This window comes from Theobroma cacao, chromosome 2 (assembly GCF_053813885.1).
Source record: "Theobroma cacao isolate CCN51 chromosome 2, ASM5381388v1, whole genome shotgun sequence".
NCBI classification, from domain to species: domain Eukaryota; kingdom Viridiplantae; phylum Streptophyta; class Magnoliopsida; order Malvales; family Malvaceae; genus Theobroma; species Theobroma cacao.
Window position 1 is genome coordinate 5,756,744 of NC_142640.1, and position 20,124 is coordinate 5,776,867.

At 36.4% G+C, this 20,124-nt stretch overlaps 3 protein-coding genes across 3 annotated transcripts; all 3 read left to right on the plus strand.

Annotated features, from left to right (window-relative positions):
• Positions 1-6,970: 6,970 nt before the first annotated feature.
• Positions 6,971-9,384, plus strand: GH3.1 (Auxin-responsive GH3 family protein). Its single transcript, XM_007042508.3, has 3 exons — positions 6,971-7,424; positions 7,533-7,634; positions 7,731-9,384. Exons 1-3 carry the CDS (start codon positions 7,105-7,107, stop codon positions 9,103-9,105), a joined length of 1,797 nt encoding a protein of 598 aa, XP_007042570.2. The 5' UTR covers positions 6,971-7,104; the 3' UTR covers positions 9,106-9,384.
• A 2,514-nt stretch (positions 9,385-11,898) lies between these two features.
• On the plus strand, positions 11,899-16,748 carry LOC18608040 (MAR-binding filament-like protein). The gene is made up of 6 exons (XM_007042509.3): positions 11,899-12,235; positions 13,316-13,521; positions 14,081-14,369; positions 15,219-15,326; positions 15,713-15,957; positions 16,376-16,748. Exons 1-6 carry the CDS (start codon positions 12,008-12,010, stop codon positions 16,491-16,493), a joined length of 1,194 nt encoding a protein of 397 aa, XP_007042571.2. The 5' UTR covers positions 11,899-12,007; the 3' UTR covers positions 16,494-16,748.
• Positions 16,749-16,901: 153 nt separating this feature from the next.
• Positions 16,902-19,243, plus strand: LOC18608041 (putative pentatricopeptide repeat-containing protein At3g08820). Its single transcript, XM_007042511.3, has one exon. It carries the CDS (start codon positions 17,111-17,113, stop codon positions 19,055-19,057), a length of 1,947 nt encoding a protein of 648 aa, XP_007042573.2. The 5' UTR covers positions 16,902-17,110; the 3' UTR covers positions 19,058-19,243.
• Positions 19,244-20,124: the final 881 nt, after the last annotated feature.

The window sequence follows — 20,124 nt, forward strand, 5'->3', positions numbered from 1 at the left end:
TTCGTATGTCATACAAATTAACCATTCACTTGAAACTATTTCTTTTTTGAAAGAGATTCTGTTTTTATATTGCATGTAATTTGATTTTATACAAGTTTTTTTTTTAAATAAAAAAATTGAATTATATACAAATTATAAATTTCGTCCCTCAAAGTTAAATATACATTTTTATATTTTGTTTTGTTTGGGGTGAAACTAGAAAGAGAGTAAATGAGACTAGAGTAGGATTGCACACTAAATTAAAATTAATATACTTACCAAGTAATATCTAAGCATTTGACTCGCGACAGAAAAACACAAATTAAGTAGAAATTCATCTACCTTCCTCCAATAAAAAAAAACAAAAATTTAGAAGGAAAAAAAAAAGGGGTTTTGCTTTTGCCTTATATTTGTTGGGCTATCTCTATTAAGAGATTATTTATGCAAAAAGGGTTCGTGTTTCGTGATATATCTCTTGGTTCTTGAACCTGAAAGCTGAAGCATATAATAATCAACGTGTAGTATTGATTCAGCCAAAGAAAAGAAACTTGTAGTGTACATAGAGATAAAGCGATGCACCCAAATCCGCCTCTGCTTCTGGTTTTAATGCACAGATTTCTCGCAAATCATGTGATGATTAAACAGTTTGACAGATGGGTTGGGTCGATCAAGGAGAAAGATTTGGCAACTCCAGCGACAATTTTGCATTGACCACTTTTTGCTGCCGTTTGATTAATTACCGAGAAACAATGAATTCGAAAGACTGTTAAAACATTAAGGATAAGGACATCATCATCGTGCTTTTCAGTGTTGGCTTGTGGGCTCCTATGAAACTCAATTCAACGCTATTCACCGATGCCGACTGGCTAGTTTCATGCATCGCACTCAAACCTTGAGGTGGCAACTTTTTACTTTTTCAGCAAACCAAATCAATAAAAGCACCACTTACATTTAGAAAAGTTAATTCGTACTTTAAGTAGTCGTGTTATGTCAATGTATTTGATGAAAATAATGAGTTTACGGAATAAATAGTTTGGTTATTAGAGTAATGCGCAGGATTTGAATATTGGAATCACCCACTTATTTTGACTGACTTTTTCTTTTACACTGGAAAACATTTCCAAACTTTCCACCATTTTCATCCCTTAATTTAACCCAAATCGGTCCACGTGTCCTAATTTAACCCACTTTTCAAGCAAATTTGATCTCAGCAGTCAAAGAACGTGCGAAAGATGGAGTTTCTCGGAAGCAAGTGAAAGCAAAAGTCCAAGTTTGGGTGTTCAGTGGTACATTTACTTTCAGTCAAGTCCCACCAGCTGTTGTCTTTTAACGAAGCCCTGGTAAATCGAGCCAAGGCAAAAACAGCGAACAAACAACAAAGTCACAACTGTAGTCAATAGACCAACATTCAAATACTGACAGTAATGATGGTGCGGGATGGAAAATTCCGTTGAAGACAAGTATGTATCATATAGTTATTTAATTATTAATTTTTATAGTTTTTATGATGTGAAAAATGTAGAAAGAAAAATGCTATGGTCACTAGCACTCGGGGAAAAAACATTTTCATTCTTTTTTTTTATGAAAAAAAGAAGCATATTCATCGTTTGTGAAAAATAAAAATTCTTATCATTTTCATTAAATGAGTGATCAAATTACATTTACACTTACAAGTAATATTTTAATAAATCAACAGTTGATTATAACAAGTTATGTTGTATTCAAGTTGAGAATATATACATATATATTGCTATTTAAAAAAAATAATATATATTTTTAATATGTATTTAATTATATCAAACAAATAATTCATTATTTTTAATAAACTATAAAATTGAAATACCTGATCTAAATGAATAGAATATGAATCCAACAATTTAATTAATCAAATACAAATTGTATGAAAAGATAAATATTTGAATGACTATAATTCAAAACATGCATTATAATCTGTATTGTGAGTTGAATAGTGAAAATTTGGAATAAGAGAAAGGCCATTTCTTTTTTTTTTTTTGTAATTAATTTAAGTGCAATGAATTTTTCATATGTAACAAAAGATTGTGGTGTGAAAGCAATACTAGTATCGTTGTGTTGCTGATCCAGTACTCAAGTAACAATAATGATGCTGTGGAATACTTATAAGAATGCATTACAACCGTTTTGATTGTGACATTATATTTGTAATATTACATAAAATGCAAAAAGAGAAATGGTATGAATATTAGGGAGTATTCATAGGAAGACCTCGATGGTACTCTATAGAGTTTGCACACGACAAGTTTTACTTTGACTTAATGTTATGAGATATAGTTGAAATTTCAAAAGTATTTCGTGTCATTTAATCATTGTTATTATATTAGTAATATACGCTATATGCTGTACTATTTAAAATTAAAAAATGAAATAAACAATTTTAATTAATTAAATTTTACAATAAATATTTAAAAATTACTTTATTTAATTATTTTAGAGAATATTTATTAATAACCCATTTATATAATTGTTGAGACGGGAAATTAAAAAAATGCACCAGGTTATTTAATTTTATTAATTAACAATCATAAAACGATGCATAAGTCGTGTGTCACGTACGATTTATTGAAATCAGATTGACCATGAAGCAATATAATATAAACTGGTGGTGCCAACGCCAAGCAAAGTGCGCAAATTAATATTTGGGTAAACGTCCCTTCTCCCCGCTTTTACACCACGTGAAAACGGGCGAAGAGGAAGCATCCTTCACGCCGGGGTGGCGCTATTGCTCCTTGGAAAAACATTTCCACGTGCGAACTTCTATGCCAAATCATTGGTAATAGACTTTTGACTTGAAAAAACCATGAGGCCACCAATTTGCCGGTTCTCACTTTCCTCTGTTCTTTCTTACTTCCACGTTAACTCCACTCCCCCCCTTGCGCAACATTTTCTTCTTCTTTTTTCTCTTTACGCTACGGAGAATATATAAATGATTTAATTCAAACTCTTCCAAGTAGTTGCCTTTCCTTTCCTTTGAATACGAGGAATCTCATTTGCACTGTTACACGATCTAATTATTAAAACTCATAATGGAAGTAAATATTTGAATTTAGTTAGATTGAACGTGTGAAGTATATATACATTTATTCATCTTCTTTCGAAATTCAAATTTAATATTTTAACGACAAGATTTTAAAATTTAATCATTGAAATATTTCTTTAAAATACAAAAAAAATTAATGAATTAATTAAGTAGGCAGAACTTTGACTGTTTTGTAAATTGCCCATGACGGTTGAGCTTTCAGGATTTTCCGTTTTTCATTATGTGTTTGGTTGTCGGAGGTCCAAGGAAGAAACTAAATAATCTAACATGAGAAAAGATTTGATAAAATCATGTGCATATTTTTTGTATTAGACTTAAAGGTCGGTTGGAATTTTGGTTTGGTGGCTGCGATTATAATGCGGCCCTTTTGACTGGAAATTAAGGCGACCGACTCCCCGGTTGTTTTAACGTGTCCCATAACGCAATCCAACCGCAAAAATTATAGAAAAAGGAAGGACAATTGTGGGAGGTACCTTTTAGTTTAAAACATTCTTCTCCATGTATTTTTGTCCCTTTTGTTAAATCGAAAGAGACAGTCAGTCATTACCTCAGTTGTTCATGAATCAACATATTATAACCAACAAACAACATAATAAGTTTTAGAAGAACACCCTTTTAAAAGCAGTTTGTATTCTACATTAATTTGTACAACAAAAAAAAATCTATATAAGAGTAATTATTCAATAAAATTTAATTAATAAAATATATGATCAAGTAAACTCTGATTTCATGTTAAGACAGATATATTAACTAAATTTTTTAACATAACATATTGCAATGCATTATTATGTAACATATTTAATTGTCAAATTGTTACATATTTATATTCCACCTCCCTGGAATCTAAAATAAATGCGTAGAATTGGGTGGAACACAAACTTGTCCACCATAGGGGATAGCTTGTAGCTTTGTCCACAAGATTTATTGCCGAGACGATGAGGTTCACATGCAAATGCAAGCTTTCGTAGCTAGTCAAGTCAGTGTTGCTCACCTCCGAAGGTGCGTTACTAATTATTGACCAGCACACGGGTGAGTTGTACTTATTGTACGGTCCTTTTTTTTCGCAACTTGTATAGAACAACATTAACTTCTCGTTGGACATAAGCGGCAGAGCTCCCAATTTTCTTTTTTATTCTTTTGTCTCTTCCTTATTGCTTGCTTCGGGAAATGGAAAAATTCATTAGGAATGATTATTTTCGGTTATTAAAAATCAGATATGTTTACCTTAATTTATATATGATAATTGGTAAATTAAATCATTGAAATAATTCTTTTTCTTTTTTACATTTTAATTACTTACACGAATTAAAATTTATAACTTTCGGGTAAAAAAATATTTATAATTTATAATGTTATGCATGTTTTTCACATATTCGAATGATTACTTTAATAATTGAAACATAGCATTGGTTTGATTTATACCAAAATATCTATTGCACTAGTTCACTCTTGATCTACACACAATCAAATTAAGATGTATACTTAACATAACCTGATATGACGAAGATATGTTGGTTAATGGGTGGTCCCGAGCCATAAAAAGTTCAACAAATGAAAGGAAAAAAGCCCTCATACATGTCCCCTTACTCCTTTCTTTTGGACAGCTGCGAACAAGTCATTTTCACCAAAGCTAATTTTTCCATAAAAACCTAACCACGAAAACAAAGCAAAAGACTCCCAATGCTTTGCTATTCTCCCTGCCTAATCAAAAGTCATCTCCATCTCCAACTTGACTGTTGAAGGGTTGAATTTCATTTATAATTAGATTAATTTTTTTTCTTCCCTTTAAAGTGCCCCCAAATTTTGACACACACCAAACAGACTCTTCAAAACCAGCAAGAAAACCCTGGCGTTTGCCATCGGTACACGCTATCACTTTGGTTTTGTGTTGCAGTTATGTGCTACAAAGTCTACAATAATTAGTTATATTTAGGTGACAAAGTTTGAGATTATCTCGGCAACTTTCCATTTTTTCTCTACATATTTTAATAGTATTTGTATACTTATTACGGGACAATGTTCCACAATTTCGTGTCGTCGTGTTATTCGTTGGCTTTTATCAATTCGTCACGAATAAGTCATCCCCATTGAAAACAATTACAACTACAAATTTAAAAAAATAATGCATTGCAAGGGGAAATAAAAAGAAAATTAATCATGTATGGTGACCTTAATACAAGCATCCATTTCTTTAGTTATTTTTCAACAGAAGAATAAGGATAATGTAATGTCGGTTAAGCCATGTTATTATATTTAAGATTCTGACGGTTACGAATAGTCTTCCTGACCAAAAGCAGACGTGCTTACTATTTTTAATAGCCGATACTTCAAATATTTTATGGTGTTTATGACACATTCATAAAAGAACGGAACCTTTCTAGTAGTACCCTTTTGTTATTACAACTTAGTCTTAGTACTTTCATTGAAACTTTCGATGTATTTATTGGAAAAAAAAAATTATACTAATTTCTCATATGCAAGAAAATTGTAATATCAAGACAACATTCCACATCACCTGGATGGTTTGTTTCCGTTTCCATGCAACGTAGAAGCAGGAACTGTCAGGATGTTCCATACAGCGATGTCGGTTTTAGGCTTTTCGCCTATTTCCTGTCCTCTTAAGCTAGAAAATGCTAAAAATTACTTCTAGTATTTTCTTTCACATAATGATGCAATGTCGAAGAATGAAAAGAACTAGTTAAATTTAGGTTAACTGTACCGGAAACGTTTCCAAATGCTACACTTCTTCGTCCTTGCACTACACATTAATGTAACTTTATGAACCGTCTTTAATGCATGTCCCCAACTTTTATACGTATGTTCTTGTACACCTAAGCGAGGAGGAGGAGATGTGGAAGATGAAGAGAATTAAATGAAAAAAAGCTTAGGAAACTATAGAGGAAATGAACCACACGTGATTGCCACTCCATTTGTTTTGGTATGACACGGGAACTTCAAATAAAGTTGTTTCCCTTTTGTCCGCTTTAAGTATATATATATACTATTATTATGTATGGACGTTCAATTAATATAATAATAAGCCCAAATTGCTGCTCGCATTAGTATTTAATGAAAGGCGTCCTTTTCCTTTAAGCAACAGAGACAAAATAATGCACTTTTAAAAAAGGGTAAAAGGAGAGAAATAATAAATTTGAACAAAACAACTTACTCTTATGATTTATTAATGCAGAAGAAAAGGAGAAAGAGAGTGGTGATGTAAGCTTGTCAAAAACCTTTTTGTGCGATAGTCTTTTCAGAAAATAATTTTTGGCCGGTTATTTTTCCAGAACTGAATTTGGCTTTAATGGCAGTGGGCAGTGGGCAGTAGTCATAGACAAAAGGGCTTTTCCAGTATTTGGGCTATCGGCAACAAAAAAAAAAAATGGTGCAATAAGCATAGGCACCTGTCTCACGTGCCGGCAGCCCATCGTTATCAAGGGCCAACAATTTCACTCGAAAGCAGCCGCGTGGTTGTATGACGCGTAGCCTTCATTTTCACCCCTGTGCTCCGCTGACATGGCGGTCACCTAACCCCACATGCCTGCCTCATTTCGTGCCATGTCTACGTGTTGTGGCCCCCACCTTGTCTCCTCCCAGCACTACATTTCAGTAGACAAAGAAATAAAATCTTCCTGGACCTTTTTGCTCTCATTTTTATTCCCCTCCCTAACTCTTTTATTTTTTTTTCTTTTTAATTTTCAATAAAGAAAATGTGTATATACCCTTTTCCTATTGTTTTTATTTTCTCCAATTTCCACAACTTCTCCGTATAAGTCCGTCAGCCTCCTTCCTAGCTCCCGCCCCTTGTAGGTCCCATATTGACATCGCAGTTAACGTGGCACTTCGCTTCCAAGTCCTGGCCTTCCCTATATAAAGCCCCTTCGACCTTCCCAACCTCATCACAGATTCGCAGTTCACAGCCCTTCCTCTCCCTCCCTATAACAGACTCCCTCTTTCACTCTCTTAAATTACTCTTCTTTTTTCTCTCTAAAATCCAACGCTTTAATTTTTTTCCCTCTTAACAAATTTAATAAAATCTCCCTCTTGAAATGGCTGTCGATTCCGCTCTCTCATCTCCACTGGGTCCACCAGCATGCGAGAAAGATGCAAAAGCTTTGCAATTCGTCGAGGAAATGACTAGAAGTGCCGATCCTGTTCAAGAAAGAGTTTTGGCAGAAATCTTAAGCCGAAACTCCCAAACTGAGTACCTCAGAAGGTTCAAGCTCAATGGTGCAACCGACCGAGACACTTTCAAGTCCAAACTTCCAGTGATTACTTACGAGGATCTTCAGCCTGAAATCCAGCGTATTGCTAATGGTGACCGCTCTCCTATTTTATCTGCCCACCCCATCTCAGAATTTCTCACCAGGTTCGTATATATAAACTGCGATCACTTGTAGTCTTTAAAGAAAAAAGAAAAATGGGATATACTAAATAATTTGATGCTGATGTTTGAATTTCCTGGAAAATTGTGCAGCTCCGGAACTTCAGCTGGTGAGAGGAAACTCATGCCAACAATTAAAGAAGAGCTAGATCGCCGTCAGTTGCTCTACAGTTTGCTCATGCCAGTAATGAATCTGTAAGTATTTTAAAAATGATAGGCTATAGACATTAGTAATTAGTTTGTGTTTTCTTTCTTCCTTTTAATTAATGGAACGCGCTTTCTATGTAACAGTTATGTGCCGGGTTTGGACAAAGGCAAGGGACTTTACTTCTTGTTTGTGAAATCAGAAACAAGGACCCCGGGTGGTCTCTTGGCTCGTCCTGTGCTTACCAGCTACTACAAGAGTGAACATTTCAAGACACGACCATATGACCCTTACAACGTTTACACCAGCCCCAACGAAGCCATCCTCTGCGCCGACTCCTTCCAGAGCATGTATACCCAGATGCTCTGCGGGCTCCAGGAACGCCAACAAGTTCTCCGCGTTGGCGCAGTGTTTGCCTCCGGCCTACTCCGCGCAATCAGGTTCCTTCAACTGAATTGGCAACAACTCACCCAGGATATCGAAACAGGTTCCTTGAGTCCAAAAATCACCGACCCTTCACTAAGGGAATGCATGGCTAAGATCCTGAAACCCAACCCTGAGCTTGCTGAGTTTGTTCGCCAAGAATGTTCAAAGGACAGCTGGGAGGGAATCATTACAAGAATTTGGCCCAACACAAAATACCTTGACGTTATAGTAACTGGAGCTATGGCACAGTATATTCCGACCCTGGATTATTACAGCGGTGGAGTACCTTTAGCATGCACCATGTACGCTTCATCCGAATGCTATTTTGGCTTAAACCTTAACCCCATGTGCAAACCATCAGAAGTTTCCTATACCATCATGCCAAACATGGCCTACTTCGAGTTCTTACCCCACGAGCCTAATTCAGCTGGGTTCACTCGTGACTCGCCTCCTAAACTCGTCGACCTTGTTGATGTGGAAGTCGGGAAAGAATACGAGCTTGTAATCACAACCTATGCAGGTTTATGCAGATACCGAGTCGGTGACATTCTCCGAGTTACTGGATTTCACAACTCAGCCCCGCAATTCCATTTCGTAAGGAGGAAGAACGTGTTGCTCAGCATTGACGCGGACAAAACCGACGAGGCTGAGTTACAAAAAGCTGTTGAAAACGCTTCTCAATTGTTGCGTGAGTTCAACACCAGTGTCGTCGAATACACGAGTTATGCAGACACGAAAACGATTCCTGGTCACTACGTGATATACTGGGAGTTGCTAGTGAAAGACTTGGCTAACTCGCCTAGTGATGAGGTCCTGAAACAATGTTGTTTAGCAATGGAGGAGTCGCTCAACTCAGTGTACCGACAAGGCCGAGTTGCGGATAACTCAATAGGCCCACTGGAAATCCGAGTGGTAAAAAGTGGCACATTTGAGGAGTTAATGGATTACGCCATATCAAGAGGGGCTTCCATCAATCAGTATAAGGTTCCAAGGTGTGTTAACTTCACTCCAATCATGGAGTTGCTCGATTCTAGGGTGGTATCGGCGCATTTTAGCCCAGCTTTGCCACATTGGACCCCGGAAAGGAGAAGGTGATTTACTGATATATTTAGGCACCGACCAGATTAAGTCAATGAGAATGGTTTATATTTGTAGATGCTCTTCGTTTTTATTTTTTAATTTACTTGAGGGTTTCCTTTCTTTTTTTTCTTTTCCTTTTCGGAGTAGCTTTTGGTAAAGGGTAAAAGTGTAAGTTGATTAGGATGTTTCAGGGTCGGGTTTTGTATTTTGATTCAAAGGATGTGAGCTGAAGCTGATGTCTGTCCACTGAATTGCATCTTTCATGTAATGGAGCAGATAAGGCTTCCTTTGAAACATGGTGAACTTGCCCTGCTTTAATATCCTTTGTCCTTGTCTTTTGTTTTCAACGTTTGTTTTCTTTGCGAAAGGTACAGGACCATGTTATTAATTAACAAAACTGAGAAGAAGGGGAAACCAAAGTAGTCTAGGCAAGCAAATTGAATGGAGTAAATGAATTTTGTACCCCAAAATGTAGGGAGGAGAAGCTTTTCAGCAGGATAAATAATTAACTAGCAACAGACTTAGATATATGTAGTTTTGGTTGGAATTCAAAAATTTTCCAGACAATTGTTTATCTTCCAAGTACAAAATGATTTCAATGATCACTTAGAGGAGGAAAACGACAGCAGTTTGTCATTTGTTTTCCACAGCAGGAGAGAGAGACAGAGATAAGGAAATGACGTGAACCACGTTAGTCAAATGGGCAAGGGAGAATTTGAGATAAAGAGCATTACAGCATTACCCCTTGTAAGACGGCATTTTGGAAGTCAAGATGAAAAAAGTTTGCGATGTTCATCACTTCCATCTTCTTAAAAAGTTTGGTTTGGGAATGACTGAAAGTGGCTCCAGTAATTACTGATGCAGACACTTCCGACATAAACACTTTTTTGATAATTCACTTTGTATGGCTTTTCCCAGTGAATTATCTGGGTTGTCTCCAACCACCCCCGTTATGGAATGATGTTGATGTAAATTCACTGAATCGGAAAAACAAAGCAAGTAAATTCCAACGGTGGCAAGTAAGAGAAGAAAAACAAATCATTGGAGTTGAATAAATTTCTTTCCGACAAGTAAATTATGCAGTTGCTTCCCAAAAGAAGCAAGTAACTAATGCATATCCATTCGATCAGCTTAAGTTTTTAGGCATTAGAAAACAAAAAAAAAACAATCCTTGGTTCTCAGGTAATCAATCCATTAAGAGTATTGGTCCCCATTAACATGCTTCACCAGTTAAATATCACATCTACAAAGAAAAGATCTTACCCAATTTAAGTAATCGATATGCCTGGCAACAAATTTCAGGGCCTACTGCTCCAAATCTGATTGATAGTTAATGAGATTCAATAACTAGTGGCTGATGACCTGTTTCCCGTGTAAGGGGTTGCTTTAGAGACGCATTAAGTAAGCTTGCCGGGTGTGGCTTCAGGCCAGAGCAGACCAGAAACATAAAGAAAACAGCCCATTGTCTGTCCCAACTCCGAAGTATGCTAACACTGGGGACCAAAGCCTTCCCTTTTGGCAGCCTATCCTGAAAGGATCCAACCAAGGTTGAACAAAACTAGCATTCCTTTTTACTCCGCTTGAAACATCCTTGGTCTATGTAAAAACAGCCTATCCTTAAACTATGCAACCAGTGCAAAATCTTGTTGTAATCGGATTAACAATTTTGCTATTGCAGAGGTCATTCCCAATTCTCTGGTTTTGATTACCTGATCCTTTTAACGCTCTGGAGTGGGATCCATATTGCCAAATACTTTCCTCTTGGTTTATTGCGCAACAGGGGACGCTTGCCATCCAAATGGGGGCACATGTTACACTTCTAGCCACTCATGAGAAATCATTGCAGAAGAAAGTTCAAAGTTCTAAATCCTAGTTAATCACCCTCCGGCTCCACAAGAAAGCTTCAATGGTCATGCAGATACTCACCGAATGGTTTGTTCTAGAAGTGACTGGTTGTTATGGGTAATGGCGGAAGAGCTCAATATAAACGTGTATTTGATGGGGTGGGGCATGCCACTTTCTTAGCTATCATGTCTTTGCTTGAACTTTATGAAGATCAAGTGTAAATGCAATTATGTCTGTCTCTATTCTTTTTTTTTTTTTTGTTAGATTAGAGTAGATGGAAACTAACCTTGAAGATTCCAGTAAAAGGGGACTAGCCCTTAATTTGTGATGGTTGAGTTGCAGAAGTTGGGACTTAATAAGAAAGGGATAAAAAAGAAGAAGGTAAAACTAAATTATATCTATCTAGACAATTTTCTACTATGATTTAATATCATCTATATTGGTGAATATGCATTTAGTGCATGCAGTACATTTGGCAATGCTGGCATGGCTCTTCCTTTAAGAATGATGGAGATAAAGTTTGGCATACGGATATTTGCATGTGAAAAATGTTATACTTGTCTGGCTTATTCTTCATTTCATAGATACAAAGCCTAGAATTCTGCTATAGTGGAAACATGATTCAGCGGAACACTTTTTTCTTGGACAAAAATTACAGCAGAAAGTAAATATATTTGAAACTTTGCTATTGTTAAAAATAATTAAATAATATCTTATCAAATTGTAATTTTATGTCTATACCCTTGACTTTTGGTGAGGAAAAGAATTACATACACTACTACTTTTAATTTGTGTTAAAAAAAAAAGAAAATGGTTTTATTTGTAATAAAAAAAAAAGGAAACGAGAGAAATAAGCCACGCCAGCTGGGTAACGTAACTGACTCCGTTGACGGTTTGACGGTGTTACGTTACCTCTAACGTCCCCGTCCGAAACCCTTCGACTTTTCCTTTTTGTTTCCTTCCACCAAACAATTGTGGCTGCGGTTACTGCTCGAAGGAAACGAAAAACTTAATTGGCGGAGAGAGAAGAGAGGAAGAGGGCCGAGAGTAGTGGTGGCAAAATTTCAGCTATATGGCCACCCCTCTTTCCTCTTTCCTTTCCTCTCATCTCCCTCCTCGTTCCCTCTCTTACCAATCGCATTCAATTTCAAAGCCCTTTCTCTCCTTCCCTGCTCTTCGCTGTCTCCCCTCTTCGAACCCTAGAAAATTCCCCAAAACCCCTCTCCTTGCTTTCTCTTCCGGTAATTTCGATGGCTCTCCTTTCCATGATGCCTTCGGTTCTAATCCTACTCCCTCTAAGGTCAGCTTTGTCCAATCATTTTTAATTTTGGAAAGTTTCTTATCTTTTCAAATTTTCTTTGTTTGCATTCGAAGTAGTGAGAAATTGGCAAATTGCTGAATTTAGTTTGGAATTGCTGATTTTAGTTTAAGTATTTCTTCTTGGCTTAGCTGATAACGCTACGCTGAACTTGTTAGAATAGGAAATTGGGGTTTTGAATTTCATCTCGTGGACGAGAAATTTTTACGTTTAGATTGATTGAATTGTTTTAGGATTATTTAAGATTTATCATTTTATTGGTTTGTTGAGAAAATAGGGGAAATTGTGCAAAATTGTGGTATCGAATTTTTATGTTTTTTTCATATAGGAATGAGGAAAACAGTGTTATCTACAGAACTGAAACTGATGTAATATCACACTTCTGCTGTTTTCATAAATTACTATTATCTAACTTCTGCCTTTTCTTTTCTTTACTCTGTATAGTAGATGCTGAGGTTATGGTTAGCAATGAACTCTATAGTTATAGCTGATGTAACATATGTTTTGCTAATTACATTCTCATTACTCTTGAAAATGTGGTCTGAAATGAATAAAAGTACTATTATGGACTACAGTCTGGAAGGCAATTTCTTTCCTAAAGTCTACAATCATTTTCATGTGTATTGGATTTGGTTCCAATTTTTCTACACATAATGAGATCATCGAACCTGGCTAATGAATACTTTGGGGAACATGTACATCCCTTTAACTTTAACGTATCCACTTAAAATATGTGTGGTGGTTTATCCATGTGAACCACATTTAAGAAAGGGATGGGTTAAGAAGTCAATGGGACTTGGAGGATACGTTGGGATGATGACTCTCTTGTTTTCTTTTCATATGAGAAGGTTCCCGTTTGTTTTCCTTGCCCTTGTGCTTCAGGAAATTTATAAAATTACCAATATATTTCAGCTTTTGTTCATTTGTAATAAGTCCTGATAATTACAAGAATTAACAGGGATAGGCAATGATTCTAGTTTACAAATTAATGCATACATGTACTATTTTCAAAGTGATTTTCTGGTAATGATTTAGAGATTGACTTTTAGTATTTTCTTTCAGAAATCAGTCCTCACCAATCTGATACAGGAGATAGAACCATTCGATGTGAGCCTTATCCAAAAAGATGTCCCTCCCACAACTGTGGATGCCATGAAAAGGACTATTTCAGGCATGTTGGGTTTACTTCCATCTGATAGATTTCAAGTCTTTATCGAGGCATTGTGGGAACCTCTCTCCAAGTTGTTGGTTTCTTCTATGATGACCGGGTATGTTCATATTCTACATGATATGCACCATTGTAATAAATGTTTCTATACTCTGGTTGGTTGCCAAGCAGGTGAAACCTTAGCTAGGGCCAACAAGCATTGAAACTATCACAACAAGCATTAATGCCCCTAGCCTAGGGGCTTTAATGCTGCTTGTGATAGTTTCAATGCTTGTTGGACATATCTTTGCTATTTATCCCTCTTGTTTGAAAAAAGGGTTGATGTCATACTAACATTTGTTGGGGAGAAGAGCCAAATTTTGAACGGATGCTAAAAATAGCTTAATATATGTCTGTTGACGCCACTTGAACTCAAAAGCCAAAGCTAATGGGTTCATATCCTCCATTTATATATTTCACATTTACATCCTATTTCTTTTTTATGTGGGACAATCACTTTCACATGTGAATCCTAACAACATTTGTTTTTAATATTAATGCTAAGATCATAAGTTTAAATGTTTGTTATGCCATGGGACATGCAGGGTAGCATTTACCTCCAATAGATGGAGGTCAGAATATGAGGGGTATTATGAATAATAGTTCTTGTTGAATTGCAGTTATACATTGAGGAATGCTGAATATAGGCTTTGCCTTGAGCGAAACCTTGGTTGTGAAGGAGATTTGGAAAATCAAACTTCAGAAAACTCGACCTTTGATTTACAAGGGATGTTGTTAGACAGTACAAAAATAAATGAATCTTCAGGGAAAAATGATTTGTCATCTGAATTTGAAAAAACCACTGAAGACCAATTCGAAGATATTGAATTTCAAGGCCTGGGTGGAATGTCCCTTGAAACTCAAAAATACATTCTTCATTTGCAGTCTCGTCTAACTTCAATGAAAAAGGTATGTATAGCATTTTGTGGAGCCTTTTCTGGTCCTTCTATTTATTTCTTTGAATCCATAAATTGTTTATTTTGAAACAATGACTGGAGAAAACAGTACCTTTAGGTTTTATGTGTGAGTTTGATAATAATAAACACATTATAGTTTGCATCATGATGAAGCATTCCAAAGATGCTAGAAAGGCCTAAAAGATGCTGTTGTCTCATGCCCAAATGTGGACCTTTCTCTCTCTGTCTCTCTCTCTCTCATCCTTTTTAGTTTTTTTTTTTTGGCTGACTTGATATCCATGTTACAATACATAGGTAACATTCTCCTTTGAAAGCCTATTAAGCCAACTTGCAATGCCATACATTCTGAGTTGTTGATATCAAAAGCATTATGAGAGAATTTAGATACTTTCGAGGCACAGGAACTATCTTGAAATAGTTATAGTTATCTTGTTACACATGCATCTGATCAACTTGAATACATCAATCGATGGAAAACATTTGAGGGAACCGAAAACTAAACTCTTAAGGAAATTAAAAATTTGTCTTTCCTCCAACATCACTATCATAGTTGTATATTTTGAGTGTTAATCTTCATAAAAGAATTGGCCTGCTATGAAAATTTTTGGCTTTGCAAAATCTACTTTCCATGAGAGGAATGTTCCATGGTTGCTAAGGATCATGTATTAAGGGTTGCATCATTCTATATCAAAAGAATGAACCTTCTCAAATTGGTGAACATCTCATTTTCCTTTTTATTTATCTGTACTTGAGGTATATTTTTGCTTTTCAATTTTGGCAATTCCTTATATGCAATTTGGTTAGAGACATGCTCATATTTCCCTTTTTTTCTCTATTGAAGGAACTTCATGAAGTCAAGAGGAAAAATGCTGCTTTGCAGATGCAACAGTTTGTTGGGGAAGAAAAGAATGATTTACTTGACTACTTAAGATCACTTCAACCAGAAAAGGTTTCCCTTGATCTCAAAAATTTTCTAAAGCAAATTGACTATTAATATGCCATTAACACGATGCTATGAATGCAACATCTTCTTATGATCACACAATTTAAGTTCTTTGCTTTTCTCCATTAATTTGAAGGGAAGATTGAAATGATAAAAGAAGATCATTTTTTGCCTTTTCACTTGTTTAGGGATGAGGTACAGCTTTTGGTTTAAAGTAATACCTCTGCTTACTGCAAATTGCTAGCACATAGCAATTTTACTTAAATGGATATTTCTGGGCTTTTCTCGTATAAATACTCTTCCATGGATCATTTATTTTTTTTCTTTAGCAGTGAACTTCAGTCAAATCCTACACTGTCTCATGGCTAATAAAATTGCAACATGAATTTCAGGTAGCTGAGCTTTCTGAACCAACATCCCCTGAATTGAAAGAAACAATCCACTCTGTAGTCCATGGTCTCCTTGCCACCCTTTCTCCAAGGATGCATTCCAAGGTTCCTCCTTTTTCAGAGGACACATCACCTGGAACGGTAAATATTGGGAGTGAAGATTGTGCTGAACTTGTTGAGAATACTTCATTGCAGTTCCAGCCCTTTATTTCATTAACGCGGGACTACCTTGCTCGTCTTCTCTTCTGGTTAGATTAACTCCCCTCTCCCTCTCTCTCATTTATTTCATTAATGCGGGACTACCCAAGAGTTTTGTGTATAATTTTTTTTATGCTTTAATATTTAAAATAAAATCTGGTTTCTGGTGTCCAAGAATCCATTTTTTAACAGGAAATCTGGGTTGTTCTGCGTTTATTGCTCATTATATATAGTTGGATCCTGTTTAAATTTGAATTTAATATTGTATTTGATCTATAGGCTTTGGAAGAATGAAATTGATCACATGTGGATATGGAGATCTGAGAGATGTTCTGCATGTTTTAACTCCGAATAAGCTTTAGTCACTTTCCAAACATACAATGGGATTTACATGTCTGCATCCTATGATATGATTATTTAAATATGGCTAATATAGCAAGTTCTGATATAGTCATTTTTTCCCTGAAGGTGTCTGCTGTTGGGGCATTATCTTAGAGGCCTCGAATATCGGATGGAGCTGATGGAACTTCTATCCTTGACAAGCAGTCCCGGAAATAATGGCTGTGGTGATGAGCAGGTTGTTTAGTGTTGCTCCTTTGCGAGGGCTTCCATCTGTATATAGAAGTGTAAATTGGCAGGCAACTAACTTCGTTTTCAGGAAGAGGCAGGAAGTGAACAAGATTAGGCCCTATACTCTCTTACAGATGGAGAGTTCTTTGATGTATAAAAGGATACTTTGTTTTTGTTCATGTTGAGTGCATTTCGGTGGTGGTGTTATTTTTTTTTTTTTTTTTAAATTCTATCTTGTTCGTGTTATTATGCAAAAGTTCTTGGTATCTCACTTTATCTTGCTGCAAGTAGAGAGATTGCTTGAACCATCTTGAAGGAGATGGCTGCCACTGCCATAGTCTAGGGGTTTAAATATAGTAGTTTAAATCTACAGCTAATGGTGGTATAGAAATAGTTGTAATTTTGTGAAGGAATATAAGGTCAGAAAATGCAGTATTCGCGTCTATCCCGCCATGCGACTCTGGGTAATAGTTTGAAGTACGACTGAACAATATTATGAGTTGAGAATGACTTTCAAACCTGACAACATGTTAGTACTCAGAAGCAGGAAGATTTTCGCGCGCAATCTTGGGCTGCCGACGGTACAATTATCGGCGTACCCTTTGCTCGTCTACCGAATTTTCTCGTATATGAATGTTTTCAAGATGGAATTTCCGTCGTCAATCTCTAGTGTCTTCAGCTATGCTCCGATCATGCCAACAATTTTCGGCCGCCTTCAGATACTTCACTCTTAGCCCTTCATCCATCTTTGCTGTTGAGTTTCTTCATTCGCTGTCTTCCACTTCATCATCCTCTAACTTCCACAATCTATCCCTTTTATTGCAAGGTCGTATTTTACATTCTCATCTCCGCCAAATCCATGCCCGTATCTTTAGGCTCAATGCCCATCAAGACAACCTGGTAGCAACTCGTCTCATTGGACACTACCCATCTTCATTCGCTCTTCGTGTATTTAACCAACTTCACAATCCCAATATCTTCCCTTTCAATGCCATTATCAGAGTCTTAGCTGAAAATGGTCTCTTCTTCCTTGCATGTTCATTCTTCAACAACTTAATACAACGCTCTCTTTCTCCTAATGATCTCACCTTTTCTTTCCTTCTAAAGGCATGTTTTCTATCCAATGATGCCCAATATGTAAATCAAATTCATACCTACATCATAAAACTGGGTTACCTTTGTGATCCTACTGTCTGTAATGGTCTTCTTTCAGTTTATGCCCAAGGGTTTAAAGATGTGGCTTCTGCACACAAGTTGTTTGATGAAATGCCGGAGAAAGGATCAGTTACTCCTTGGACTAACTTAATTGCAGGTTACGCACGATCCGGTCGGAATGAGGAAGTTTTGCGTCTTTTTTGTTCAATGATTGAGAAGAATTTGCGGCCTGAAAATGATACCATGGTTAGTGTTTTATCAGCATGTTCTAGTGCTGAGATCTTTGATATTGAGAAATGGGTAACGATACTCTCAGAAATCATTCACAACTCTGATAATAAAATACCAAATCGTGATTCAGTTAATATAGCTCTCATTTACTTATATGGTAGGTTGGAAAATGTTGAGAAAAGTAGGGAAAGATTTAATGAGATATATGCTATTGGAAAAATGAGTGTTATCCCCTGGAATGCTATGATTGGGGCATATGTTCAAAATGGTTGCCCCATGGAAGCTCTGAGTCTCTTCCATTTAATGATGGAGGATTCTAATTGTAGACCTAACCATGTTACAATGGTTAGCGTGCTTTCAGCTTGTGCTCAAATGGGTGATTTAGATCTTGGAAAGTGGGTTCATCAGTACCTGGAATATAACGGACGCAAAGGGGTTTTAGAAACCAACACATTTCTAGCCACTGCGTTAATAGACATGTATTCTAAATGTGGGGATCTGGAGATGGCAAAACGGGTTTTTGATCAGATGATCTCTAAGGATGTTGTCTCGTTCAATGCCATGATCATGGGTCTTGCAATGAATGGTGAAGGTGAGGAAGCTGTTAGTCTTTTATCCAAAGTGCATGAGCTTGGTTTGCATCCCAATGCTGGAACATTCCTTGGCCTTCTATGTGCATGTAGTCACTGCGGTTTGTCAGAGGAAGGAAGACAAATATTTCTAGAAATGAACTCACGGTTTTCTGTTCATCCTAGATTGGAACATTATGCTTGTTATATCGATATTCTTGCCAGAGTTGGCCTTGTTGAAGCAGCTCTCACGGTTGTTGATTCCATGCCTTATGAGCCTAATAACTTTGTCTGGGGGGCTTTGCTTGGAGGTTGTGTGCTCCACTCTAGAGCAGACTTGGCCCAAAAGGTGTACAAAAAGCTTGTTGAAGTTGACCCTCAGAATTCGGGGGGCTATGTGATGTTGGCAAATACATTAGCAGTTGATCATCGATGGAATGATGTTTCAGTGCTGAGATGGTTAATGAGGGAGAAGGGGGTAAAGAAGCAGCCAGGGCACAGCTGGATCAGCATTGATGGGGTCGTACATGAGTTTCTTGCAGGGTCGCCATCCCATCCCAAAATGGAGAGCATATATCATACGTTAAATGGATTGGTCAATGTAATGAAGGTAACGAGTCCTTAGAAAATACTTTTCGAGAAAATATATATATAAAACGAGTCCTTAGAAAATACATGCAGCAGCCATGAATAGAATTCTTGGCTTCCTTTTTTCAGATGGAGCTCTGATGGCTGTCTTGAGCAGTTCCATCTAAAATGTATATTGCATTCTTGACTTTATTCGAATTAAAATATTTCTTTCTTCCAGCAATCTCACTTTCTACTTTCTTATTGAAGTTGAGATAATCGGTCATCACACCACCGCCGTGAACTTTCATTCCCTTAAGGCTGGCAGGCTACCACTATGTTGTTTTCCAAGCTTACTGCTTGCTTTTTCATTATCATGAAACATCGACACCACCGCTAGCTAGAAATCTTTTTTGTTTAGTCAAAATTTCATTGATGAAATTGCATGTGATACAGCCAGACAATTGGCTACGCTGGCTGATAGTATCTTAATAGTTTGTGTAAACTAATAAAGAAAAGTCTATTGAATCTTAGGATAACCGTTACAATCCTTTTGTACCGAATTTCATATTTCAAAGGGACATAAATTATCATTTATCACGCCTTAAACTAGTTTTTGTTTTCATTTGCTTAATTATTTTGCTAACACTCCCATCTTACTTTTTGTCATTTTTCTTTTATTCTAATCGAAAGTTCCTTCTAAACATATCCAACTTCTTTTACACACTTGTAAGAGCTTTAAAAATGGACATATAATAAGGGAAAAGAAGAAAGTGTAGAGTTTATTAGCGTTACCCTTCTAACAAAAGACAAAAGGTTGCCACTTTGCTAATCTTTCTTTGAACATTTTGGTCACCAGTTTTTATGTGCTGGCTTTTCTCAGACTTGAGCCAAGAATCACTAAAAGGGAGTTTGCCTACTTTGCAATTCAATACTTGGTCTCCATGCTACGTTTTTTCAAAAAGAATAAGTATGTCTTCTCAAAATTTATCTTAAATCCTGATATCATCTCAAATGCTAACAAAATCTTACATGCGCCGTAAAAAAATGATGGTGTTGTCTATAACTTGAAGATGAGATAATGTCTACCCTCTTTGTGCTACCTTAATACTCTAAAATACCCAT

Coding starts and splice junctions, on each gene's coding strand:
- GH3.1 (XM_007042508.3), top strand. CDS start 7,105: ATGGCTGTCGATTCCGCTCTCTCATCTCCACTGGGTCCACCAGCATGC. Junction 7,425..7,532: donor ATCTCAGAATTTCTCACCAG/GTTCGTATATAT, acceptor AAAATTGTGCAG/CTCCGGAACTTCAGCTGGTG. Junction 7,635..7,730: donor CTCATGCCAGTAATGAATCT/GTAAGTATTTTA, acceptor TCTATGTAACAG/TTATGTGCCGGGTTTGGACA.
- LOC18608040 (XM_007042509.3), top strand. CDS start 12,008: ATGGCCACCCCTCTTTCCTCTTTCCTTTCCTCTCATCTCCCTCCTCGT. Junction 13,522..14,080: donor GTTTCTTCTATGATGACCGG/GTATGTTCATAT, acceptor GTTGAATTGCAG/TTATACATTGAGGAATGCTG. Junction 15,958..16,375: donor CTTGCTCGTCTTCTCTTCTG/GTTAGATTAACT, acceptor TTTTCCCTGAAG/GTGTCTGCTGTTGGGGCATT.
- LOC18608041 (XM_007042511.3), top strand. CDS start 17,111: ATGTTTTCAAGATGGAATTTCCGTCGTCAATCTCTAGTGTCTTCAGCT.